This window comes from Aspergillus thermomutatus (genome assembly GCF_002237265.1).
Source record: "Aspergillus thermomutatus strain HMR AF 39 chromosome Unknown NODE_21, whole genome shotgun sequence".
NCBI classification, from domain to species: Eukaryota; Fungi; Ascomycota; class Eurotiomycetes; order Eurotiales; family Aspergillaceae; genus Aspergillus; species Aspergillus thermomutatus.
In genome coordinates, this window is record NW_020798069.1 from 144,536 (window position 1) to 170,462 (window position 25,927).

The window sequence follows — 25,927 nt, forward strand, 5'->3', positions numbered from 1 at the left end:
TCATGAACGGCGACATGTTATTTCACAACAAACATCACCCTTCTTATATCCTATTGGTATTAGACAAGCACACACCATACTCATCTAAATCGAGAAGATATCTTTGATTTGATAAATTCAAGTCGCAGGAATACACCTCAGACTCCCAACATGACAACAGCACAACCGGTCGCACCACAGACTGAACTTGTCTCTCCTTCCTACAAACCACAAGAGATCTCCTTCCCACTACCAAAAGCACTCCACACAACCGCACATGTCCATTTGACCATCCTAGAGACATGTGTTACAGCATTCCTGGCTACAACGACACCAGGCGAGTCCGGAGGCTCGCTGAAGCCGATGGGGAGTTTCATCTACGCCATGCCTGATGTAAGTTTTCCCCACTTCAGACATAAATCGACTTCCTGCTGGAGCCTGGTGTATCGGTCGCAAACGATGATATGCATCTTATCACGTTCCGCATGAGTTGATGACGTATGACAGCGCCATTCCCCCCGTTCGGTCATATCAACTGTGTTATACTCCTCCCCCTCGACGGAGGAATATACGTCCCGAGTCGCCAAGATCCTGGCCCGACGGATGAGCATCCCTGTCTACGTGGGCTGTAGCATCGATCCTCGGGCCCTCGAGTTGACCGTTGAGGAGGAGATGGAGGGATTGAGTAAGTTGGTGGAGGTGATTATGGATCGGTGGGAGAAGACGAAGAATCAATCCAGAATAGCTGGATGATATCTCCGCTCGCTTTTCGTCCGCAACCTGCTCTTTTTGGATTGCTATGATAAGACTGCATGCTACTAATGCTACCTTGCCTTATATGACACGCATATGGGGCTTGTATCACGGCTCTAACCGAGGGTGCCCGGTGAGTGGTGACTGGGCAGTGGTCACTATCTACTGTCTCCCGTTGAGACCTCGAAATGGAGAATGGTCTAATCTTCTCCGTATCGGTATTCCCTAATGAAACACGATCTCCATCAGGCTGAATCATAATACCTTCAACTATTAATTTGTCTCGGAGACTCGGAGCCCACTTTCTCCAGATGATGATGATAATCAAGGTTAAAGGGGCATCGGCTCTGATCTGCTCTATCTGAATCTGGGTTAGTAGTGAGTAGATTCGGTATCACTGGCTCGGATAGGCATCGTCTGAATGAGATGGCCCGCTCCGGTCCCATTGTCACGAATAAAGCTGCTGCTGCCTGCTTGCCGAGTTCCGATAGGGCTTTGCACTCTCAGCTCTGTAAACATGAGACACATCTGCTGGGACCAGAACTACTTGTCAAGTTGGTTGAGATTCGAAGCGAACGACAAGTTCAGACTAGTGCTGAGATTGGCCCGATGTAAGAGATGGTTGTACGGTGATGACACGCCGTGACATTGATAGGCCATGGAATGGCACGCCATCGACCAACCACCGAGTGTCACTCACGGAAGCGAAGGATTGTCCGATTGCCTGACGTTGTCACCCTGTGCGGTGCATATGTCCAAAAGAAGTGAATCGGACACGGAAGCAAGGAACACAGGAACCGATTCGGCAACGATTCCGAAGAGCCAAGCCATCAGGGACCAGGGAGTGGATCTCTGCCTCGTATGCTAATTAAGTAATCATCAACTTGACGAGAGCATGGCTGAGCTGGCCCCTGGCGAACAATTAGTACCAGGTTGTCTAGCAGTATCATCTGTGATACCTGGGTATGTTGCTACGTAGCCCTTGCACTTTTCTCTAAGCGAGGTGCGTAGTGTCTCTTAGTCTTGGACGACTATCAAGCTCAAATGAGAGATGGGGAATGGCGCCAAGGATATTGAGATAAAAACGTCGCGTGATCAATGGACATGGACACAAGCAATTCAGTTGACAACAGCCAATATAATATTGACTGTCAGTTGAAGATAGAGTAAACACAGCAATTTCCTGAAAATATATATCCTCTACGAGGAAACAGTTACCACAATTAATAATCATGGATCTCGGACCTCGAGCCAAAGCCCAAAAGCCACAGCTCGAAAGGTCAATGCATAACCACGTGGACCGTTGTGTTCAGGGGATTTCAGGCGACAAGAGATCATAAGACCGAGGTTTACGACAAGGATGGGAAGTTGAATTTTTCTAAGCCAAAGAGTTAGGGTTAAGATGGGCAACCATCTCTTGGCCACACGGAAATTCCCGAGTGCTGCATATTATTTTTGGCTCTACCTACTACAAAGTACTACTACTATGAGTATTGACCTAGGCTTATCTCACTACCTGAATTTAGTGTCATGTCTGCAGTATCTCATTTCCGAGAATTGAAATAAATCATTAAAATTGAGATGACGAAAACTGCTCACCCTCTCCCAAGACCCCAACAAGCCGTCACTCAACTAAATTCGCCGCCTGCGAATCGGGGTGCAGCGGTGTCTAAAATGCTCATGTCCTTTCGCGGGAGTCACCACATGTGAGTGGAGCCCGAGGTCCTTTTCATCCAATCAGACATGCTGGAACACGCCAGAGTCTGATTCCATGTCTCCCGTGCGGCAACAGTTCCGTAGGTCCCTTCAGTGGTTTCTGATTGGCTCGGCTCCTTTGAATGCTGTGACGGGCACACGAGGTAAATGGCCGCTAAGTTTAGGCTAACTCCACCCTGGAAAGCGATCCGGTGTTCAGCAACAAACTACTAAGCAACCCGGAAGCCGAAGGTTGAATCTCATAGGCTGGTGATGAGATGAGGGTGTGCAGCCAGTCAGCCATTTGTGTGTAAGGAGCACAATTTCCCAGTGAGCGTTCAGTGTCTCTTAATGTCAAGTTGACAACGATATATTCATAACCCTCGATTTTCTGGTATTATTTGGTCATTGAACGGCGCCACTGGAGTCACAACTCGCTGATGGGGCTGTCGTTCACCGTAAAGAAATACTCGACCTGTTGAAACTTGGAAGCGGTCTTCCTCCTTTCTAGTGCTGTAAAGATGATGCGGGGAAGACTGCGTCTTCCTGGGCTTCTCTTATGAATCCGGCCGCTTTAATTACATACTCATAACCACTCCATCATCGACAGCGAAAGAAGAGGCCCAAAGATCTGCATCTCATCCTAATAATAATGATGCTGACGATCTCTGCACCTGGTGTGGTCCAACGCAGGAGAAAGGCACGCTGCAAGGCAAATATGGCGTGTGAGGAAGGGTGTGCCACATGAGGACGAACCGGGGGCAGGCATCAAGGCAGCTGTAGTGGGAAGCAATGCACGAGCTGCCTAGCTGTACCTTCCGCATAGCAATATTGGTGATTAGGTATATACGGAGTAATAAGGATGGCAACCTCTTCTCTCCCCTTTCGGCACAGCAGATGCAGACGAAAGTGATTTCAAGATATCCTGCCCATTTCGAAGTTCTAATCGAAGATCACTGCGTATTTCAATTCATTGAAGTACTAAAGAATCGGCCAATATTGTCGTGGTCATTCAGCCAACCACTTTCCAATGGTGATATCTGGCGATGGTTGAACGACACGAAGAAGTCAATATGACCACACTTTCAGGTCGGGCATCTAAAGCATTGCCGGCTCAACGACTGGACCGGCGCAGGAGCGAATGCAACAAGGGAAGAACCCTAGTATGAAACGCACAGCTTACTGGTGTTGATCGGCGAAGCCACCAGCACGAGGCACTGAGGCAGAGGCCGCGGGAAGCCACAAGTACTGCCTGGGGGTAATTCGGTCGAAACACGGACTTTGACCACTTACCACGCAGGTTCTGACAATAATAGTTTCCGTCGAGAAACGGTTGGATTATTGGATAAGCATTAAATAGACTCTGAACTCTGAAGTCAAAGTCACGAAAATTGTTGGACATATCATATGGGCCACGTATCTAGTACGCCCACAAAAAGCCTTTCCATGATTCCGTAGTCCGTATCCAAGCAGAACCATCCCGGTTCAGCATCCGGGCTAGGCCTTTCAGCCTTTAAGGTTCCATGGAGCTCAGCAATGATGGCGGTAGTCCGAGGCAGCCGTCGATAGATTTCCAAGCTTACCCAACTGTAACAACACAAACAAAAACCTTCCACTTTCTGCTTGACTGATCTGCTGAGCGCATAACCATTGACTCAGGGAATTCGATCCAATATAAAATGTACTTTTCTATACATATCCGTATCGGTATCTGAAGCAGGAGAGCACTCTCTGTTCATCGTCTGGAGAATAAGCGCAGCACGGACTCCAGAGTCACCGGTGACGAAAAAGAACAGAAATCAAGCGAACGAATCAAATGGTCTGGATGACATTCCGTCCAGCCGTCTCTAATTCAACGGACCACTCGGATTCAATCAAATAATACGTTGAGCCTTGGACAAAATGATACGAAGTATCCGTACCTTGGCTGAAGTTCCTACCTTACCTTATTCCGCTGCTCATCCATTATCATGCTCAAGGCTTGGTGATGATCATCTAGTGAACCATTGCTCTAGGAGACGATTCCCATGGATGTGACATACCTTACAGGCCTGCCTTGCTAACGAAATACCTTGGATTCTTGAGTCAGAGGATTAACTACCCTATAACTTTAGATTAAGAGCGAATATCATGGCGAAAGAACTACACTCAACACTGCCACTGCCGATCTTGGGATACCACTTCGAAATTAGTCTACTCTGTAGTCAATCAAAACAGAGGCCTGATCTCTTCCATCTTGTAGATATCCACTCACAGTCAACTAGAGTCCGTGATTTCATGATGCTAGCTAGCCGTTGGCCCGTTAGCGACTTGCCAACTACTACTACCTAAGTACTAAGGAGTAGGGAATACACTTTGAAACATTGAATCAGTATCAGTCCACAGGACCATACGATCGTCCGCCTACTATGGTATCATAGAATGGCGAAGTCGACAAAAGATGCCGAAGAATCAAGGTTGACGGCACGTTTCGCAGAACAGCCAGAGCTAGATAACTATCCAGACAACATTTACTCTGTACCAGTCTGTAGCAGTTACTAACAGCCAAGAAACCATGGTGAGCTCATTCACGAAACAGTCCTCGTCTAGCGGTCCCATCTCCACCTCCTGAGATCTCAACCTACTATTTTGGTGTGAACTGGCGTTGTTTCAGCCATGCTCTGGCTCTGCTCTCTTGACCGGGGTCTGCCGAGAGACTTTTCGGAGTTGCTTCCTGGAAGTCTCTTTTCCAGAAGACCCTGCGCACTGATCTTTTTCTTTTCATCATTTATATTAATATGATTCTCATTATTATTATTTTTTTTCCCCTCCCAAGATGATCTTGTTATTCCAAGATGTCTACTCAGATGTCTACTCTGGTCGACATCCATCCTGATTATTGAAGAACACAGTCATTATTCTTGTACTTGATTGTATTTTCGTATGTCAGCAAAGATCAAGAATTTGATAGTCCGTGGGTAGGAAGAAATCAATGTCAATGTAATCAGGAAACAACAATATATTTAGCATCATGGTTATAATTCTCATGATCAAAGGATCCTTGTCTACGACTTAGTTAGGTTGTACTTAGTCTGCTACTAATCACTGCTCCAATTCTTCTTCGCTTCTTCCTTCCCGCTTCTCCCCTTGTCATATGGTATGGATCTCTTAATTTGTCTTGGGTCAATTTAATCCTATTTTCCAGGTGGCACCTAAGGCATCCAACCATACCGATTTAATATCAGTACTTAAATCCTCCACCACGTTCCCTTGAGCAGCAAATCACAGACCTCGGCACCTAAGTAGACATTTGGGCTGCCTGTCCGTGGATCAATTGAATGGCCTCAACCTCGACAACCACCACTAACTATTCGGCTTCTCCCCGCAGTCACTCCTATCAACTTGAGCTACTACTCAAGATTGGAAGACGACTTGAACACCAAAGGGCCAAACGTCCGCCCCAACTCTAATCTTGCATCTTTTCCAAGGAACTGGTCGTCTTCATTCGACGGCGCGAGATACGTTATTTAATTGCCGTTGCGCACGTCTGCACTCTTTCGCCACCACAGCCAGCTTGACCTTGTTGTCAACTTCCCTTTTTGACTGACATTCTTTTTTTTTTTGCTTCTTCTTCTTCTTTTCCTTTTACGTTATTATTTTTTATTATTATTTTTTACATTGATTGCTCTGATTTCTCTTACTCTTGGTGTCGCCTCAAAAACTTCCGCCTTCAGAGATAAACTTCATATACAATACCTAGTCTTCCCTCTATAAGCTTTCCATCATCAAACTGTCTCTCGACTTATCTTCCACTCTGTCCAGCCAAGTCAGCTCAACTGACGCCACTTTGAACGTCGACAACACACACTTTCCGAGGGAGACACGGCACCACATCCCCTGATGAACTGGCTTTTCATGTTGCGATTCAGGAACCATGCAGACGCATTATTACCGCTCTTCGGCTAGCCCAAACCATCAGAGCGGTCGTTATGAGTTACCCCCAGTGCAGTCGGTGACCTCTCCCTCTGGTCCTTTCCCACAGGGAACTTCCGCGGGGTTAGGTTCCGCTCCGCCGAGCAGGCCCGGCAGCGGACTGAGAATGGCTCAGCTGTTACAGCCTCTGGTACAACCACCTCCACCCCCGACGACTTCGACATACACTCGCTCCTATGAGTCTAGCGGTTCTCCCGCCGAAGTTCCTCCAATCCGTTCGGATGTCTCTTCGCTCAATGGATCTGTATCAGGGGGCTCAACTCTTCCTCCGCCTGCCTCTGGGTTGGGCCAGCAGCAGCAGCAGCAGCAGCCACCACCACCACCGCAGCAACATCATCATAACCACCACCATCAACAGGGTCCTCTGCAGCAGAAAAGAGCGTATCGCCAAAGGCGAAAGGATCCGAGCTGCGATGCTTGTCGCGAGCGGAAAGTCAAGGTAATCACTCTCTGTACGAGTTGGATTGGATTCATTGACCTTGTCTTGTCTAGTGTGATGCGTCAGAATCAACCAGCTGTACGGAATGCACCAATCGCAAAGTACGATGCCAGTTCACCAAGGAAACAAATAGACGCATGTCTTCTATCAAGTTCGTGGCTACGGTGATTCTTCAGTCGGGAAAGGTCCTGCGATTCTAACGTGCAAGTAGACAAGTGCAGGATTTGGAAAAACAACTTTCGTCAACCAAACAGCAACTTCAGCAACTGCGAGCGGGTATGTTGAGGTCGGATAATCTCATGGATTTGGAAATCGATGGCACTGGACAACCGCAATTGAAGCTGCCCGACATCGGGTATCGTCCCTCCCGACGACCAAAAGCGCCTGTGTTGCAGGATCTCAGCGAGGCTCGGGCCAATTTGCGAAACTATGGACGAGGAATTCTCAAGGTACCCAGGCCGTATCGTCAGCCAGGCCCCAAATCGCTTTTGACTGCCGATCCACCTCGACTCCCTCCGAAAGAGGTCGCGAACCACCTCCTCACCAAATATTATTCGTGCATCCATCGTGTTCTACCGATCATCCACTGGCCCAGCTTCATGGTTGAATACGAGAATGTATACCGCAATGGATCCCTTGTGGGTGTGCCTCGGGAATGGGCTGCTGTTCTCTTCGGCGTGTTTGCCTGCGGGTCTCTGCACACCTTGGGCCGGAACAGAGAAGAGGAGGGTAAAGAGTTTATCAAAATCTCTTGCGGGGTCATTGATGTCTGGCAAGATCACTTCACACTTGATCAAGCCAGATGTGCCCTCTTGGTGAGTATATTCCTTTACGAAGTCAATGCGAAATCAGCGAGCTGGGTATGGATTGGGTCTGCAGTGAGGGTTGCGCAGGAGTTAGGCCTACACATTGAATCCGGTCCGTGGCCAGTCGTCGAGGGGGAAATGAGAAGACGTTTGTGGTGGGGGATGTACGCTTGGGACAGGTTTGTCTTTTGGGATTGATTTCTTTATATGCGACGATGCTCATTATCTCTAGGCTTCTTGCGCTGGAAATGGGGAAGCCGGTTTTGATCAACGACCAAGATTGTGACGTTGATCTTCCTTGTCCGCTTGACGAGCAATACATCGCAGAGGGCGCTTGCGTGCCTGAAGGCCAGCAGACCACTCCACTTCTAGCCACCATCCATGTCGTTCGCTCCATTGGCCAGCTGACTCGGACCTTACGAAGCTACACCATTTCGTCCGGAACTCTCGAAACCTTTGAGCGACACTTTAGCGCTTGCCTGGCAACCTTTCCTCCCCACTACCATCCGAAGTCCGATTTACCTCTCGATCCGCGCTCTTTTGCCCCGATCGGCTACCTTCAAAACGCTCGCCTCATTCTCCACCGCCATAACATATCTCCGTTTTGCTCCCCCGAGGTTCGCTCAGCGGCTTTAGATTACAGCATTTCAATCGCACAAGATACTGCCCATCTCCTTTCCCGTTGCATGCGCTATGCTTCGAGTACAGGGAACGATGACTGGCGACCCTTGTTCGCATCGTCGGCCGGGACGATGCTGTGTACACATATATGGCGTTGTGTGCTCTTGCTTCTGTTTCGTCAGGAATTCGCTGCGGCAATGGTGTGCGTTCAGGTCAGTGCCGTGGTTGGGGATTCGCGCACCGTCAACGCAGCCTGTGGACGGTACATCGCCTTTTTTCTTAAATGCCTGCTGGAGCGGTTGCGCCGTGGTGATGCAGCCAATCTGGATCGGGACGAAGAAATGGTGGCATACGTGTCCGGTGACATGCAAGGAACCAGTGACGGCAGCTGGATATGGCAAGGCAGTGAGACCGGTTCTCAGCTAGAGGCCATGTCCCCAAAATACAACAGCCCAGTATCGTTCACCCACACTGGCACCCGGAATGATTGGCCTAAAGGTGAGGATTCAGAAGTCGCTTGGGAGGGCTGGGACTGGGTCGAGCAGACGGTCCAATATCTGTTGAATGAGAAGCAGCAGCAGCAACAAGAGTATGAGCGGCGGGATGTTCCGCTGGCCGCGAAACCAACCGAACCGGCACTTCTCAAAGCGGAGCCTACGGGGGGAGTTGCAGACCCGGCACCGGCACCAAAAGAAATGAATTCGGTTCAGTCACGGATGACGATTGCGAGTATCATCTGAATCGTGACAAGTCTGCTTGTCAGAAAGACCATGAGAGCCTGTGCATCCTACGGCAAGGTCTGGTGAAGCGTCGCCAGCGTATTCGAGCTCGTGCTCAACATACACACTCTGTACCTGATGAGTCGCTCCGCGACAGCAGGAGGGAGGTACGCACCGCGGCGCGCACTCACAAACCAATCTTCTTCCAAATAGATTTTGTCGGTGCATTCGTATTATCTTCACCAGTGCTAAGACTGGATTGAGGGTCTGGGCCACGTATGAGACGAGATAATGGGTTACGACAGATTCCTGCATATATGTTTGACTATGTATACATATAGTACCGTACAATATTGTAATATCCTTGCAGATAGTGGCATTCATAGAATTTCGCCATCAACCGGGTCATAACGGTTGACGAGTCTGTTCATTATTGCTGCAGACCAAAAGCGGATATCTCATTGAAGAAGGAAGTGGAAGTAGAGAGAAAATCTACGTCTCCAGATTGATACTCCGTCCAAACCGCGCATACAGCGCAACCTTGAGCTGCTGCAACTCCTCGCGTACATCTCCTAAGGTCTCCTCCAGCCTGGACACCTCCGAATCGATCTGCTCAGTCGACGACGTCAGAAGAGACTGCGCATCTGCCAGCGGAAGCTGGAAGAAGGCATCGCCGATCTTGTACCTGCTATGCGTGAACAAACATCCTGCCTGACGGTGTACATGCTAAATAAAAGCAAAGCAAGTATGGAATGGGATACATACGGGACCAACTCATCCTCATCCGCCAACTCCAGCTCGGTCGAAATCTCCTCTAGATCTTCCTTGTCTTTCTGTTTACGTAGATCAGTATTTATTCATTCTGATGCAATAGCGGGTAGCCAGCCAGTATGAAAGGGGGAACGTACCTGCTTCGCCTTGAGCTGCTCTTCAAGCACAGACTCGCGCTGATGAAGACGGCTGAACCGGTTGATCTTTTCTTGGTCCTCGCGCCGGACCTCGTTTTCTTCGCTGCTGGCTGTGGCTTCGTCTTCTTTGCTGAGCTGGGGGGTAGCATTAGATTTGGCTTCTACTGCTGGAGATGAGGTTGGAGTAGGGTGTATGAGGCGTACCATGCGGCGATTCATCATTTTGGCTGGTGGCTCTAAGTCAGGGGGGGGAGAGGTTTGAGAGAGTCAAGCTTTGTGGTGGTGGACTTTATGCACTGGGAGTAGATAATTCTTGTTCGGATTTGGAGATGTGATTTGATTGTGGTGGGATGTGGCCCGTGCGGGGCCAGGATTTGGATGTCTGTGAGGATGAGATGAGATGATGTGATATGAAAGTTACTCTTGTTATTGTCTATTGAGGTCATGGAGCGTTTTAGGTAGGAGATTGTACATGGTGAGTATTGAGTATTGCCATATGATCTATATTTGTCTCGTATAAGACTGGTGAGAATTGCTGTGATTCTGGATCTGGACACGTGCTGCGTCAATCAGTGATGGTCAGGAGCTGCATGCTTACAGTGTACTCGTAGCCTCAGAGCCATAGAGATGGAAATATCGGTAGCTACATCTAGGAGGCCGCAGATCTAGAATGACCAGCTACTGGATTTCTCTAGTATTCTCGTCAAGATAGAGGATATCTACACGACTTGGGATGGCAGCGGTCGGGTGACATCATCAGCAGCCTTGTCATCTCTCCCGCAATGAAGCATCATTTGGAGCTGGATAGATCAGATGGTGGATGCCTGCTACGAGGACATGAATAGTCCGTCTTGTTGAGAATCAGTTGTACTTCATTCGTACCTGAGTGCTGTTGAAACGAGCCGGTCGAAGCTTTCCTGCAACGATCGCTATCCGGAGAAACGAATCCCCAAGTGTAGCACGAGTAAACCGCATCCATCTCGTCCTGTCCATCCAGCGGTCCAGCCAGCAATTCATCCTCCGATTCACCTTTTGCCGGGATTTCACTACGATCTTTGTCCCCATATATCATTCTCCAGTATACTGCATCATAACCATACAATTTTTTTTCCATCCTATACTCCAGACAACCCGTCCAAATCACGTCTACGACTCCGCGACACTGGTGGCCCGTGTCCTCACGTTCTCTCCTTCAAGACCGGCATCACCGTTCGTTCGGGCAGCAATATCATTCTTGCGCTCTCGCTGAACTCGGAGAAACCCGATCATAAACGGCCTCATCGATTGTGTAACGCTACGCACCGTCCATCGCTTACACCTTGACTTCCACGATGCGAATACAATCGAGCCTCTCCTCATCGTTGCTCTTCTCCTCCCCCCTCTTGACCGGCCTAGCCTCAGCGTCAGGGTTCGACTGCCAGAATATCATCGCAGAGGGGTACAAATACGATCTCTACGGCTTGAACGGCGTCCACACGCTCTACCATGTCGACAAGACGGAGGACTACATCGTGAATACGACCTACGTGCTGGACATCTGCAAGGCCCTCGGCAAGGCCTCGATCCGAGGGGACCTGAAGTGCGGAACCTCAAAGAATAGTGCGTGGCATCGCCGGTCCCCTTGGGCGTTTGAGATGGGAGGATGAATGAGATGCTAACGGACAGTTCTAGTCTGCGGATTCCAGTACAAGTACGCCGTCGACGGTTCGGAGGAGATCAGCCATGCCTTCCCCATTGTCGGACTGGACCCCATGGGTCACGGCAGCAAGGACCCCGAGGTCACGCGGCTGAAGGGAGATGGGCAGGAAGGGCTGCTGGTGAAATTGGCGGGGGGCGAGTACCTCGACAAGGACAAGAAGAAGAAGGATGCCCGGGCGGTGATTGAGTTCCAGTGTGATCCCGACCGGTCGGGTCTGGAGGGGTTGGCTTCTGTGGAGAATGGGTCGAGCGACGAGGAGACGCGACGGCGGTTGGTGGTGCGGGAGGGTGAAGGCGAGGGCGAGGGCGAGGGCGAAGGCGACAAGGACAAGGAGAAGACGGACCCGAACGACGGCTCGGATCCCTCGCGCAGCCTGCAGTTCGAGAGTTTCGGGCCCGCGGACGACGATACGTACGTGTTGAAGCTGAAATGGCGTACGCGCTATGCGTGTGACAATTATGTCCGCGACAGGAAGGGCGATGGCTCAAGCCATTGGGGGTTTTTCACCTGGATGATCATCATGTACGTCCTTTTTTTCCCCAGCCAGCCACATTGACGCTAATGCTAACGTGATCCTCTACAGTCTCTTCCTCTGCATCGCCGCCTACCTTATTTTCGGCTCCTGGCTCAACTACAACCGTCACGGTGCCCGTGGCTGGGACCTTCTCCCGCACGGCGACACCCTCCGCGACATTCCGTACATTTTCCAGGACTGGCTGCGGCGGGTCATCAATACGCTCCAAGGGAGCGGGTCGAGAGGTGGTTACAGCGCGGTTTGAGGGATTGGATCTGTGGCATTTTTGCGGGCAGTTGGCATTGGCATTGGCACATATGTTATGTTCTGACAGTGATTTCGAAATACTGGCGTGCGCGTCTCATTTGATGACCCGGGAAAACGGCGGGTCAATATGGCTGTTTTGATGCGATAGATAGGTACTGTATGAGGTATGAAGTCGAGCCTTTTCAACCTGTACTAACTGCAAATCTGCATGGTTCCTACTGGATGGTATCTGGCCTACTGATCTTAGTGGCACAAGTCGGCGTAAATCAGCGCAGAATAATGAAGTATCCTAACACAGATATTGCTATGACCCTGACAAGGGCCCAGATGACAATCTCCCTACACTCGAAGATATCACATCACAGACATAATTCAAACAAACAGACGAATCAGAAAAACACAACTATATCCCGAAAATGGCGTCATCAGAGCTAATATCTCATCATCGTCGTTGGCATCGTCATGGGAACATGGATCATCACAGGTAGGCATGTCAAGTGCCAACCTTAAATAACTGCTTAACTCCTCCTCTTCGCAATTTACCCACTTTGTCTCGTTGTCAGCAGTGTCTACACTTTCATGGCGAATTGCTTCAGGTACAGGTAGTCCGGCATGTTGCGGTCTACGGCCTCGCGGATGCGAGCCGCCGCCTCGGGCCCGTACTTCTCGCGCCAATCAGCGTCAAACTTTTCTTCGGATTTGGGTGGGTGCTATGGGCCAAGGTCAGCTATTGTCTATTATGGATAAAATAAAAAAAAAAAAAGAAAAAGGAGGAAAAGAGAGAAAGGGGGCGATGGGGAGAGGAACACTTACAGGTTTCTTCGCCATCAGGCCCTTCGACTCGATCGCATCGTTGTGGAAGCCGCGCCATTTCTCGAACGCGTCCCGCGCAATTTGGTGGTCCGCCTCGGTGTCCCAGCACAGCATGGAGGGATCGTAATCGAGCCCGACACTGCGACAGAACGCCTCGATCATGGCGGCGGGCTTCTCGAGCATCTCGTCCGCATCGACGACGCAGATCTCCGCACCGGACTCGTGGCCCACGCCGAGCCCGGGGACAACGGGCTGTGGTTTCTGGTTGTCGGTGAGCTCGTTGGCGTCCTGCTCGCGCGTGGCGATGTGCGGGCCGATCAGGTGTTCGCTGCGCAGGTAGTCGAAGACGCGGCGCACCTCGTCGTACCCGGCTTCGAGGGGATCGTACGTGTAGAAGCCTGTGACGTCGTCCAGGGGCGGGATGGTGCAGCGGTAGTATGAGGGGACGCTGAAGTGCGGATCGCGGATGAGGAAGGCGAAGTGGAAGCGCGACAGGAGCTCCTTGGGCATCACGGTGGGATTGCCCGGTTCAGGCTCCGTGTCGTACGGGTAGGGCTCACCGGTCCGGGACTTGGTGTGACCGTTCTGTCCGGTCTGGTCCAGGCCGTTGCCCTGCTCGACGTGGCCGTTGGCCACGCCGTTTTCTTCGCTGGTGGTTGGTTCATCGGTGCCTACTCCGCGTTTGATCCTCTGGAGTGAGGGGGCAATGCTGGCAGGCTTGCCGTCGGGGGGAAGAAGGTAGTGGATAATATCCTTGATGAAGACTCTCTTTCCCTGCATCAGGTAAGTATCGTTGCAAAGACTTGACGCCTTGTTGGTTACGGTTTTGTGCATGGGAATCATTGAACCCAAACGTCAATATCAACATCTTGACGGAGCGTTTGACAGGAAGATCAGAGGTCAAGACAGAGCTCATAGACAGGCAGACGATGAAAAGAAAGAATCGAGGTAAGTGTAGGTTTCCCCCCGGATATGGTCACGGATCTCATCATGGCGGAATAACCACGGGTGATTACGAGAGAACGAGAATGAGGTAGAATAGAGGAAATCAGAGGACAAAGGAAAAAAAGGGGCTAGGGTCGGACCTCGTTCTCGGCAGCTTCACGCTCGATTCTATCCAGCACAGTCTTGAAGGTCGACTGGCTGAACCCGCTGTCCAGGCGGGCCTGTTCATCATCGGCGAATCTGGAGCTGAGCCTCTCTGGACCATAGTAAAAGGCATCGCCAAAGGGCTCATGAATACATTGTATAGTATCACGGCGAGTCATAAAGACCTATGACAAAATGGTCAGTCACCTGTTCGTCTAGACTGTGCGTGATGCAAGGAGTAGCAAGGGGTGTAGTACTCTTTCAAAGGCCGTGGAACATGCTCGAGGATGGGTAGCAACAAAAATCGGTCTCTGTGACATTTCTGAATAGCACTTCTACCTGAGAAATGAATTCTTGTAGTTGTGAAAACCGAGTATTACTTCAACCAGGGAGTTTCACCACCGGCGTAGTAGTTTACTGGGATTTGAACTCCTGTCTTTTTCTTTTTCAATCGTGTACTGTATCAAAACAGCAGGGACAACGAAAAGAAGACGAGAAGCGTCAACGATAATCCTATCCGACAATCAGATGGGTCAGGTCAGGATGACGAAGAGTGCTTCAGACAGAGAAGAAGCGGGAGTGTCCAGGGGAGGACGAGCAAGCTTTTATATGTTGAGAGTCACGACAGAAGGAGGGGAAGTCGAGTTTGTTTCTTTTTCTTTTTTCCTTTTTCTTTTTGAATCAGAAAAAGTAAATTCTTATTAGTCCTGTGGAGAGTCAAGACTGTTGGAAGAATAATAATAATAGGGATGGAAATCGTCTGGACGTTGAACCACGTTTACAGCACGTCCGAGATAAGAAGGTCTGCCTTGACTCCTTGAGGAACTGGAGATGCTGCTTGGATCTACGATTATTATTTGCTGGACTAAATCAAATCCACTTTGCTGCTCAAGGCACTGTGCTTCACTGATTGTTATGATTGATGCAAGTCATTCAGCCAGGAATATCAATCCCCATGTGTGTTGCAGTATACTGTGTAGTAGGTGTTGATATCTACCCCTCCCACATAATAATTTGCACAAGATTGAGATCTACACTTTTCCCCTCCATGAATGTTTCTTATTTACTTTCTTGAATCACTTACCTTGATTCGCCGCCTCCTACGTATTCCAGAGGAACAATTCCGAGGTCTAACAAGTGGGTTTTCCAGTTCCTGAACCACGGCCGCAACGAGTGGCTTCCTGCGCAGCAAATCAAGCTGAAAAAGTGGGGAGAAAAGTACGCAGGCGTTTGAGAGGCGAGACAGTTTCTGTTCTTGCCAATTAGTGTCCCTTAGCTTAAGCTGTCGAGTTATGCAAACCCCAGCAGGACCGTTCGTTGGTCGGAAGAAGAAGACATCCCTGTTTTGCCCTGAGTTAGCTGAGAGAGAAGCGTAAAGAGAGTATCTGGATGGTCGATGAACACGAAAGAAATCCCCGCTTTGACGTCATGATTGAGTGTATGATGGTGAAACTGGAAGCATGAAGCTGTGTATCTTCGATGAGGACTCTAGGTGAAGTATTCCGGGAGGCTACGGAGTATAAATAACCGTTGTTGATCAGGACAGATCTGAGATTCGACAATAATGATAGCGGACAATCCTTAGTCCACTTTTGTATACCAACCATAAGAATGGAAGAATGGAAGCAGAGGAAATTGGAATGCCTACTACGGAGTAGTACTCCGTACTCTGTAGTATAATGCATCACGGACTATCCTCGCTAGGTCTGTGTGTAGGTACAGGCAGAACGTGGGGTGGATCATGCCATCCTCTCTGCTCGAATGGGCTGAAGCGAAACTGAATCCAGTTTGAGGCGCCTTTTCCGTTATTTTTTCAGCTTCTATCCTGAACAGCGGTAGGAGAAGAGGGTCTGATCGCTCAGGAAGATCCATCATATCGTATTGATAATGTCCATTTTTGAGTGTGTTGATAGACGCGGTTGTGATTGGTCCAGAGCAAGGCAACAAGGCAACGAGGCAACAAGGCAGAAAGGCATCCACAATGCTTCTAGCTGTCGGCTCCACTTCAAGCAACTGATTTGCAGCTTGCTTGCTCCCATGGGTACATCTGACAGCTGCGATGGTGATCTATACAATTATTTCAGTACCATCAACAGTCAAACAAATAATAATATCGAATGAGCAATCCAAACTCGGGATTCAACATGCACAAGTATGGGTGTGCCGGATATCAGTTGCGTGTATAGATCACGTGACCCATAAGGCGGTTCTGGAAGGCGGTGGAAGCGACTGGTGTCGTCATGATGGTGGGAGACTCTTCTCGACGCTGCTGAGGATGGGCTGATGATACCCAACTACAGCTATATCTAGCTCACATCTCGTCCGAGCAAGCTCTCTTCGCTTTTCTCCTCTAACAGATACCTCACATCAACATCATTACTACCTAACAGTCAAATCCGTTTCACAATGAACGGTGCTCAGTTCACAGACAGAGCTAACAAGGCCTTGCTGGACTCCAGCCATCTGGCCGAACAATATGCCCACTCTCAGATCCTCCCTGTCCACCTCGCTCTTGCCCTCCTCAATCCTTCACCAGATGAATCGAAGGATCAACAAGCGGCCTCCCATCCCTCTCACGACGCTTCCACCGCCCCTCTCTTCCGCCAGGTCGTCGAGCGCGCCCATGGCGACCCTCAGCTCCTCGACCGCGCCCTCATGAAGCTACTCGTCCGGTTACCGAGTCAAGATCCTCCCCCCGAGACAGTGAGCGTCTCACCCGCCCTCGCCAAAGTCATTCGTTCTTCCACCGAGTTGTCCAAGACGCAAAAGGACAGCTACGTCGCCATCGACCACCTCATCCTCTCGGTCGCTCAAGATTCTCAGGTGCAGCGGGCACTGGCGGATGCGAATATCCCCAATGTCAAGCTGATCGATACGGCTGTACAGCAGATCCGTGGTACACGGCGGGTAGACTCCAAAACCGCCGACGCCGAGAGTGAGAATGAGAACCTCAAGAAATTCACCATTGACATGACCGCTCTGGCCCGAGAGGGCAAGATTGACCCCGTCATTGGTCGTGAGGAGGAGATCCGTCGAGTCATCCGAATTCTCAGTCGTCGGACCAAGAACAACCCGGTACTGATCGGCGAACCCGGTGTCGGTAAGACCACCATTGTCGAAGGTCTGGCTCGTCGTATCGTGAACGCCGATGTTCCGGCCAATCTGGCCCAGTGCAAGCTGCTCTCCCTCGACGTCGGCTCATTGGTCGCTGGTAGCAAGTACCGCGGTGAGTTCGAAGAGAGAATGAAAGGCGTGCTCAAGGAGATCGAAGAATCCAAGGAAACAATTGTTTTGTTTGTCGACGAGATCCATCTTCTCATGGGTGCAGGCTCGAGCGGGGAGGGAGGTATGGATGCCGCCAATTTGCTGAAGCCCATGCTCGCTCGCGGTCAGTTGCATTGTATCGGTGCAACCACGCTTGGCGAATACCGCAAGTACATCGAAAAAGACCAAGCGTTCGAACGACGATTCCAACAGGTCCTGGTCAAGGAACCTACCGTCTCCGAGACGATCTCCATCCTCCGTGGTCTGAAGGAGAAGTACGAAGTACACCATGGTGTCAACATTCTCGACGGTGCTATCGTTGCCGCGGCCGAACTGGCTGCCAGATACCTCACTGCTCGCCGACTTCCCGACTCGGCCGTCGATCTCATCGATGAGGCGGCGGCCGCCGTCAGAGTTACCCGCGAGTCTGAGCCCGAGGCCCTGGACAACCTCGAGAGAAAACTCCGCCAGCTGCAGATTGAAATTCATGCTCTCGAGCGGGAAAAGGACGATGCGTCCAAGGCCCGGTTGGAGGCTGCCAAGCAAGAAGCAGCCAATGTGACGGAAGAATTGCGGCCCTTGCGTGAGAAGTACGAAAGCGAGAAGCAACGCAGCAAAGCGATCCAAGATGCCAAGATCAAGCTCGACTCGCTCAAGGTCAAGAGAGACGAAGCGGAGCGGTCCGGTGACACTCAAACCGCGGCCGATCTGGAGTACTACGCGATCCCGGAAACTAAGACCTTGATCGAGCGGCTCGAGACCGACCGCATTAAAGCGGACGAGGAACGTCGTGCTCGACACGGCGATAACGGCGAGGCCCTGCTTGCCGATGCGGTCGGGCCCGATCAGATCAATGAGATTGTCGCCCGCTGGACTGGTATTCCTGTCACCAGACTTAAGACCACCGAGAAGGACAAATTGTTGAACATGGAGAAGTACCTGGGCAAGATCGTTGTTGGCCAGAAGGAGGCCGTGGCTTCGGTGTCCAATGCTATTCGGCTGCAGCGGTCCGGTCTCAGCAACCCCAACTCGCCTCCGAGCTTCCTCTTCTGCGGTCCCTCCGGTACCGGTAAGACTCTATTGACCAAGGCGCTGGCGGAGTTCCTCTTCGACGACCCCAAGGCCATGATCCGGTTCGACATGTCCGAGTACCAGGAACGGCACTCCCTGAGCCGGATGATTGGTGCCCCTCCCGGCTACGTTGGGCACGACGCTGGCGGCCAGCTGACCGAGTCTCTGCGCCGCCGCCCCTTCTCCATCCTTCTGTTCGACGAAGTCGAAAAGGCAGCCAAGGAGGTACTCACCGTCCTCCTGCAGCTCATGGACGACGGCCGTATCACCGACGGTCAGGGCAGAATCGTCGACGCCAAGAACTGCATTGTCGTCATGACCTCCAACCTGGGAGCGGAGTTCCTCTCGCGGCCAACCACCAAGGACGGCCGCATTGAACCACAGACGCGCGAGCTGGTCATGGGCGCTCTCCGCGACTACTTCCTGCCCGAGTTCCTGAACCGGATCTCCAGCACGGTTATCTTCAACCGGCTCACCCGGAAGGAGATCCGCAAGATCGTCGACCTGCGCCTTAACGAGGTGCAGCGCCGGCTGGAGCAGAACAACCGCAACGTCACCATCCAGTGCACGGAGGAAGTCAAAGACTATCTTGGCGAGGCCGGGTACTCGCCAGCGTACGGTGCCCGCCCTCTGGCGCGGATCATCGAGCGCGAGGTCCTCAACAAACTTGCCGTTCTTATCCTGCGGGGAAGTATCCAGGACGGCGAGGTTGCGCGGGTGGTCATGCGCGAGGGACGCATTGACGTGCTGCCGAACCACGAGATTGAAGTCGAAGAAGACGAGGAAATGGTGGACGAGGATGACGCGCTGGCGGAGATTGAGGATGGCAGCGGTGACATGGATCTGTACGAGTAAAAGTTTGGTTGATAGACGAGTGATGAGCTACGACTTTTTTCTTTTTTCTTCAGCGTTACTGCATTTTCTCTTGTCTATATGCATGACCTTTTATCTAATGATCATAATGATGATTCTATTCACTTCTGTCTTCTTGAATCTCCATCGTAGTCTATCGTAATCATCTCTCCATCTCCTTCTCCCTAAACCACCTCGCAATCTCCCCCGTCTGACAAAACTCCACCTCATCCCCCCACCCCTTCACCCAGCCCAACAGCCGCTCCAACATCCCAATCACATGCGCCATCCCGCTCGTATCCGGATGCATCAGCACGGGGAAGATCGGCTCCGCCTCGTTCTCCCGGATCCACAGGAACCGATCGCGCCACAGATTCTCGATGACCCGCACGTCCGTGTACCCGTGCGAGTTGGGCGCGTGCGGGAGGAACTGCATCGGCGTCATGTCCTCCATGTACCAGTTGCAGGGGACGCAGACGAGCGGGCGGCGGTCCGCGGCCGCACCGGCGTCGGAGCCGGGCTCGGCGCGGCGGATCGGGTGCATCCAGGTGGACGCGGGCTGGGAGAAGTCGATGGGCTGGAGGGCGGGGCGGCGCGGGGCGAAGAAGGGGTGGCAGTCGTGGTCGGTTAACGAGGCGTCTTTGGAGGATTAGTATTTAGCGAGGGAAGAAGTGAAAAGAGAAGGGTGGAAAAGGCGCACCGTATTCGAAGCCGAATTCCTCGAGGAGGTCCAGCGTCGACTCGCGCAGCTGGTAGAGGGGCGCGCGGTATCCGACGGGTTTCTTGCCTGTGAGCTTGGTCGAGATCTCGATGCACCTGACCAGGACGTCGCGCTCCTGCTGCTCGGTCAGCTGGTAGGCGCCTTCGTGGGCGTAGCCGTGCAGCGCGATCTCGCAGCCGGACGCGACGACCTGCGCGACCTCCTCCGGGAAGCTCTCGGTCGAGTGGCCCGGGATGAACCAGGTGCAGCGGTCTGCGATGTGGAGTTTCGAGAGCATGCGGAGGAGCCGCGGGACGCCGACTTTGGCGGCGAAGAAGCCGGCGGAGTAGTCGGCGAGGATGTTGTCCGGGTGGTGGCCCGTTCCTAGCCAGCCGGAGACGGCGTCGAGGTCGATGGATACCGCGACGCGGATCTTGTTGCGTTTGGGTGCGGGTAGGGTGCGCGGGATCGACGGCTTGGTGGCCTCGCTCTCCTTCCAGAGGAGGCGGCCTTCCATCCCTCCGTCGACGCGGAGGCATTGGCCCGAGATATGGCCTGCGGCGCGGTGCGACGCCAGAAACGCCATGGTACGTGCGACGTCTTCTGGGTTTGCGATCTTCTTGAGGGGAACACTGTTATCCATCCATCCATCAGCGACAGTCGTCCGGGTAGGTTGTCAGAAACATACGTCGCTTGGGCTTCGGCCCACAGTTCCTTTGGATCATGCAGTCTGCCTTGGATCATGGGTGTGTCCACCCATCCCGGCGCAACGGCGTTGATTCTTGCCCTGCTATTGAGGCGGACGATCTCGTTCTTCACACTCTTGACCAGACCATACTGGAGACCAGCTTTGCCTGACGAGTACTCGGCATGGCCCTCCTGCCCGAATACCCCCGTCTCGCTTCCTGTCACGACAATGGCCAGATTATCCAGCTCGTTGCCCAGAGTCTGCTGTGCGGTGCGCGCAGCGCGCAGGAAGTGCTTGATGGTGAGAAACGTGCCGCGGACGTTGACGCTGTAGGTCTTCTCCCATGTCTCCAGCGGTAGCTCCCAGATGGGATAATTGTGGCCTTCATCGGTGATGCCGGCGTTGGCAATGAGGATGTTGATGGGTCCGCATCGCTTGACCGCGAGTGCGATGCCGGATCGGATGGATTCTTCGTCGGAGATGTCGCCGCGCTGGATGTTGAGTCGGGAGTAACTCTCGCCGATGGTGTCTGGGACCTCGAACGGGCGGAGGTCATATGCTGTTACCTTGCATCCTTGGTCTGCATTCAGACTCGGTTAGCAGTAGTCCCAATAATGACATCTACGCGGTATGATGCAGGTCCTGGCCAATGTGCATTACAGACGACCGCAGTCTCGCTGACCCATATTCCGACCTGAACATAGGCTCTGCCGATCTCTAGCTTACGTGGACAGGTAGGGGTAAAAGGCAATGCAATGCGATCTACAAACCTAGGAATTCCTGAACGGCTCGTTGTCCAATGCCCCCGGCAGCGCCGGTGATGAAGACATGAAGGCCCTCCAAGCCCAAGAACGAGGGAGGAAGTTCCCCCGACATGTTGCAACTTGCAACGGGTAGCTAGAAAGTTTGGAGCAGAACTTTGTTGGAAACCACACCGGGATTTGACGAAGAATCAAGGCAGAGTCGGTTGACAATCGATAGTGGCCGATCTCTTGCTTATCACTTGGCTGTGCGAGTGCAACGCTCCTTGTCGAAATATGTCCCGAGGCCGATAGAGGAACCATAAACGATAGGTAACTACACATCGGGTGGGGGATATGGCGATCGCGGAGTGGCATTCGGCAGCACTTACTGAGAGGAACCTGCTGGACTGTTTTACCATTATCCAAGACCCGGTGCATTGTCTTGTCTTGAGTATTGACAGGACGATCACCACAAACACACGGGGCAGTCATGAGTCTAGAAATTCAGAATATCTTGTGCTGACTTTCTTTCCTGACTACATACTACGTATTGTTTGGCTTCCCCTGCTGCAGGTCTGACTCTGAGCCGGTAGAGTCATGCTATCTCGGAGGCTGGACAAACAAAGTAGTCATCGGCAAGGCATACTGGACCATCAATATCCACTGTAACAACCATAGAGAGGTAGAGCCGGAAAAGACATGAAATTGTAGGCCAAGACGTCCGCATCTGTCTAGACTAGAATAGATCAATTTGCGACAGACTATGCAAACACCACGTGGAGTGCATGCTGCAGATGATTGTAAACTCCAGGATGACCCTGGGTTAGTGTGTGGGCCAAGATAATGAATCCTTTCGCTTAGACTACACCTTGAGATGATCTTGTATAAAACTTCAGTGTCGAATGTCTTTCAAGGTGATATCTCCATATCAGGTAAATGAAGACAACCTCTGAGAGCAAGATAAGACAGACCATGGTTCAGCAAAGGGCAGTCCCAATCCCCACAGGAACAGGTTTCACTTTCTCCCCCGAAATTCAATAGTCTTGTTGCTACAGAGTACGGATATCTATCTATCTATCCTTAGCAATCTCTATTAATATTGCATTGTGGCTGATGCGAAAATTTTGCCATATTAAATTCAAAATAATAGAACGAGTCTGGCCTCTTGGCCGTGATTAATATTAACCATTAAACATGAGACCGGCGAATTCCTTTACACAGTCGGTATTTCCTTACCCCTCTGAGAACAATACAAGCCTACAGAGTACTCCGTCCAAGATGCGCATTGGATCTCTTTATGCTCCACCACCAGCAGCACGATCAATGATCTACAGATAGAACTGTAGACAACAATGCTCATCATGGAGACTGGAGACTGGAGGTGGACTCGAGCCTATCCTCTCAAGGCATCTCGTACCAGACTTCGTACTCCATTGCATTTCAACTCCGGCGGTAGGATAAGATCCGACCCCGATGCTCCGCTCGTCTCAGTCTACGAGTAAGGTACCGAGGTACAGTATTCGCTGGATCTTAACCAGGGGCCAAAAACACGCTTGCTTGATGGAGCTTAGTCACTCGCTTCCGTCTCGGATGAAGCTTGCCGTTTCAGTATGATCGATAGTCTACGGAGTAGAAGCGATGAGGTTCTCAGCGAGGGAGTAAGTACTCCGTACAGTACACCGAATAATGATAATGCTTATGTATTGTTGAGTGCCCTGGTCTTGGGTATCTCAGTCTTGGCCTGTGCGTGCGCTGTTGTTGCACTTGCAGCGGTTTGTGGGTGTTGAAGATCGAGAAGATTTCCCGATTGAGAAAGGTGGCGGTGGAAGGTCGGCTTGGACTCGTGCGAGAGGTCAGAGATAGATCGATCGGTTTACTCCGTCCAGAGAAGTAAAAGGATTGATTGAAGGACTTGAGCTGGTCATCATTACCTACGTATCTACTCTGTTGATTAAGAGACAGTGGACAGGGTTGAAAAATACAGAGTACTCCGTACAAATTACCTAGGTACACCCTTTACTGTTCAAATACGTAGAATCATACCATGCCCACCCCCACCTGACGCAATTCTCCGGGAGATCTGCAGGCAGGTGGGAGTGGGACAAAACATCCCAACTGAAAAGTATGAAGATTTGTCATTTCTGCGAGAATTTTTGTAAGATGTGTTGTGTTGTCACCTGTCTATACTGCTTTCCACAAATGACCTTGGACGACTGGTCTTGTTAATCTTCTGCAGGTGTGCGATCCTAATAATATTCACTGCATGGTTCAATCCAGGATATCCACGGTTTGTGTCGATAATCTCTGAAGATCAATCAATAATTGATTTCTCAACCCATGGTTGGGTTCGGGGTTCTTCCACTGATAACTCCCTCCACACATGACCACTGCCGGCCCTGGTATCCCCACGATAGCAGTCGGGACGATTGATATACACAATAAGTCAAAACGCCTTTTGGGGTAGTGGCATCAGTAGATCATAACAAAGTCAAAAAAAAAAAAGGGAAATGAAAGGAATTCCAGAAGAAAGATAGTGACAAAAGAAAAGAGAACTATATACAGTTTGTCTAAGTCTATAAGATAGAGAAAGGAAAGGTCGATCGTGTTTTCATCAGGGCTGGGGTTGGTGAGGACCATTGGAGATCTGCGCATTGTGGGTGTCCCAATATTCTGGCGGCCGGGTCTCGCGCTCCACGGTAACCGTCACGTCTTGTCGGATTCTGAGAGCTCGGTCTGACCCATCGTCGCTCAGGTCCCGCTCGTCGCTTTGGTTGACGCTGACATCGGAAACCGCTTTTTGATGCATAGCGGTGCTATGGCTGGTGGTATAGTCGTGCATGTTGTAATCCCCAGACCGTAACTGACTGGCGGGTCCGTAGGCCCGAAGCCCGGATCCTTTGCTGGTCCAGGGTCCTGACCGATACCGGTCTGTTCCCCTCTTCGAGCCCCCGGTCCAGCTCTTGAGAGCGGGGAACACATCGCGCAGCAGAGACCAGACGAGAGGGAGATTGGTGACGAGGATGGCGACGGTTGCTTCGCGAAAATACCAGTTCATGTAGACGTAGGAGATCAGTGCCGGAACCAAGCAGTAGATTTTGTTCAGGACGGCCGCAACAATGACAAAGATTCCCATGCCGAAAAGGACGAGAAGGATGATTTTCTGCTTGAGAGGAACGCGCACTTGCGCCATGAGTGGAATGGCGACGGCGAGCATGAAGACATCGGCCGAGATTGAGATGCAGCCCTGGACGATCTCGTAGTACTGGTACGACGAGCATTGGTCTTGACTGAGTTAGTACGAGTTTCTTTCTAGAGGGCGAGTGACGAGAACTGACAGTCAGGTGTGGGTACAGCCCAGTAGTTTGACAGAGGCCGGCAGATGAGGAACAAGGACAGTTCAACGGCCACGAAGCCTAGGCCGACGTAGATTGAGAGATAGTTGACCCATTTACGTGCCTTCAGACCCTCACTGCGTAGGTAGGACAAGTTAGCGGACCCTGGAGAAAAGCCGTCAGGAGGAAGACCTACGTGATACGGGCATAAATCACCAGCATGCAAGCTTTCATCGCCCAGATGGCCAGAACAAACGAGTGCTCCGACACAAAAACCCATTTACTCCCCCTCACCCGCTCAGCATAGGAAGCCGGCGTTAAATTCGCTATATCTTCATCGGTCATCAAATTCGAACCCCCTCCCGAGGCAACTTCATTGAGGGCAACACATAATAGTGTGTACCAGACGACAGCGAAGAGCATGAGATAGTCATCTGCTTGGAGGTTGAGGACACCCAGTCGACGTATACGTGCGACACTTTATCAAAACAATCAAGTTAGTATCAAGCTGACACAATGGCACATCGCAGTGCCTGGAGTTGGTACTAACAATCGCAGAACAGTCCCGAATATCCCTACCCCATAGAGCACCCATGTTTCCTTTGCAAAGCTCTTTGCAAAGCCCGGGCCTAAGCCTGACATGGTGTCGGACCTCAACCTGATAAACCGGAGATAAAAAGAAGGGTTAGCTAAACAGGCAATCAAAAGACACCCATGTCAGGGACCACGGTGAGATAAATAAGACAAGCAGGGTACCGACATCGTGGAGAGATAAACTTCGGGTAAATCAACTCATCGACTAGCAAGGACGTAGAGCATCAGAACAGCCTTCCGGATTAGGGTTAAAGGCTGATTACGCTGATAGAGGCGTTTGGCGATATGAACCACGAGGTGCAGACAGTAGTAGTGAGCAGGGATGGATGATTGGATGTTGGATATTGTGTACATGACTGCGTGCGTGGGTAGGTAGCTATCCCGGGAGTTTGGAAGAAATCCAATGCTA

At 51.2% G+C, this 25,927-nt stretch overlaps 8 protein-coding genes across 8 annotated transcripts; 4 read left to right on the plus strand and 4 right to left on the minus strand.

The window, feature by feature from the left end:
* Positions 1–150: 150 nt before the first annotated feature.
* On the plus strand, positions 151–1,347 carry CDV56_109076 (proteasome assembly chaperone 4 family protein; the record flags this gene model as incomplete). Its single annotated transcript, XM_026762695.1, has 3 exons — positions 151–372; positions 487–664; positions 1,109–1,347. 3 exons carry the CDS (start codon positions 151–153, stop codon positions 1,345–1,347), a joined length of 639 nt encoding a protein of 212 aa, XP_026617569.1.
* Positions 1,348–6,340: 4,993 nt separating this feature from the next.
* CDV56_109145 (transcription factor domain-containing protein) lies at positions 6,341–9,005 on the plus strand (the record flags this gene model as incomplete). The annotated part of the gene is made up of 4 exons (XM_026762764.1): positions 6,341–6,838; positions 6,892–6,989; positions 7,050–7,823; positions 7,877–9,005. 4 exons carry the CDS (start codon positions 6,341–6,343, stop codon positions 9,003–9,005), a joined length of 2,499 nt encoding a protein of 832 aa, XP_026617570.1.
* A 471-nt stretch (positions 9,006–9,476) lies between these two features.
* On the minus strand, positions 9,477–10,114 carry CDV56_109176 (tubulin-binding prefolding complex subunit GIM3; the record flags this gene model as incomplete). Its single annotated transcript, XM_026762795.1, has 4 exons — positions 9,477–9,669; positions 9,750–9,817; positions 9,893–10,027; positions 10,097–10,114. 4 exons carry the CDS (start codon positions 10,112–10,114, stop codon positions 9,477–9,479), a joined length of 414 nt encoding a protein of 137 aa, XP_026617571.1.
* Positions 10,115–11,223: 1,109 nt separating this feature from the next.
* Positions 11,224–12,370, plus strand: CDV56_109194 (autophagy-related protein 27; the record flags this gene model as incomplete). The annotated part of the gene is made up of 3 exons (XM_026762813.1): positions 11,224–11,491; positions 11,564–12,113; positions 12,175–12,370. The coding sequence occupies 3 exons, from the start codon at positions 11,224–11,226 to the stop codon at positions 12,368–12,370; spliced, it is 1,014 nt and encodes a 337-aa protein (XP_026617572.1).
* A 571-nt stretch (positions 12,371–12,941) lies between these two features.
* CDV56_109214 (uncharacterized protein) lies at positions 12,942–14,028 on the minus strand (the record flags this gene model as incomplete). The annotated part of the gene is made up of 2 exons (XM_026762833.1): positions 12,942–13,082; positions 13,186–14,028. The coding sequence occupies 2 exons, from the start codon at positions 14,026–14,028 to the stop codon at positions 12,942–12,944; spliced, it is 984 nt and encodes a 327-aa protein (XP_026617573.1).
* Positions 14,029–16,680: 2,652 nt separating this feature from the next.
* On the plus strand, positions 16,681–19,464 carry HSP98 (ATP-dependent Clp protease ATP-binding subunit; the record flags this gene model as incomplete). The annotated part of the gene is made up of 1 exon (XM_026762868.1): positions 16,681–19,464. The coding sequence occupies one exon, from the start codon at positions 16,681–16,683 to the stop codon at positions 19,462–19,464; it is 2,784 nt and encodes a 927-aa protein (XP_026617574.1).
* Positions 19,465–19,624: 160 nt separating this feature from the next.
* CDV56_109278 (SDR family oxidoreductase/polysaccharide deacetylase family protein) lies at positions 19,625–21,725 on the minus strand (the record flags this gene model as incomplete). The annotated part of the gene is made up of 4 exons (XM_026762897.1): positions 19,625–20,100; positions 20,162–20,793; positions 20,850–21,429; positions 21,620–21,725. The coding sequence occupies 4 exons, from the start codon at positions 21,723–21,725 to the stop codon at positions 19,625–19,627; spliced, it is 1,794 nt and encodes a 597-aa protein (XP_026617575.1).
* A 2,478-nt stretch (positions 21,726–24,203) lies between these two features.
* On the minus strand, positions 24,204–25,566 carry CDV56_109323 (uncharacterized protein; the record flags this gene model as incomplete). The annotated part of the gene is made up of 4 exons (XM_026762942.1): positions 24,204–24,874; positions 24,928–25,061; positions 25,121–25,402; positions 25,475–25,566. The coding sequence occupies 4 exons, from the start codon at positions 25,564–25,566 to the stop codon at positions 24,204–24,206; spliced, it is 1,179 nt and encodes a 392-aa protein (XP_026617576.1).
* Between the last annotated feature and the right edge of the window lie 361 nt (positions 25,567–25,927).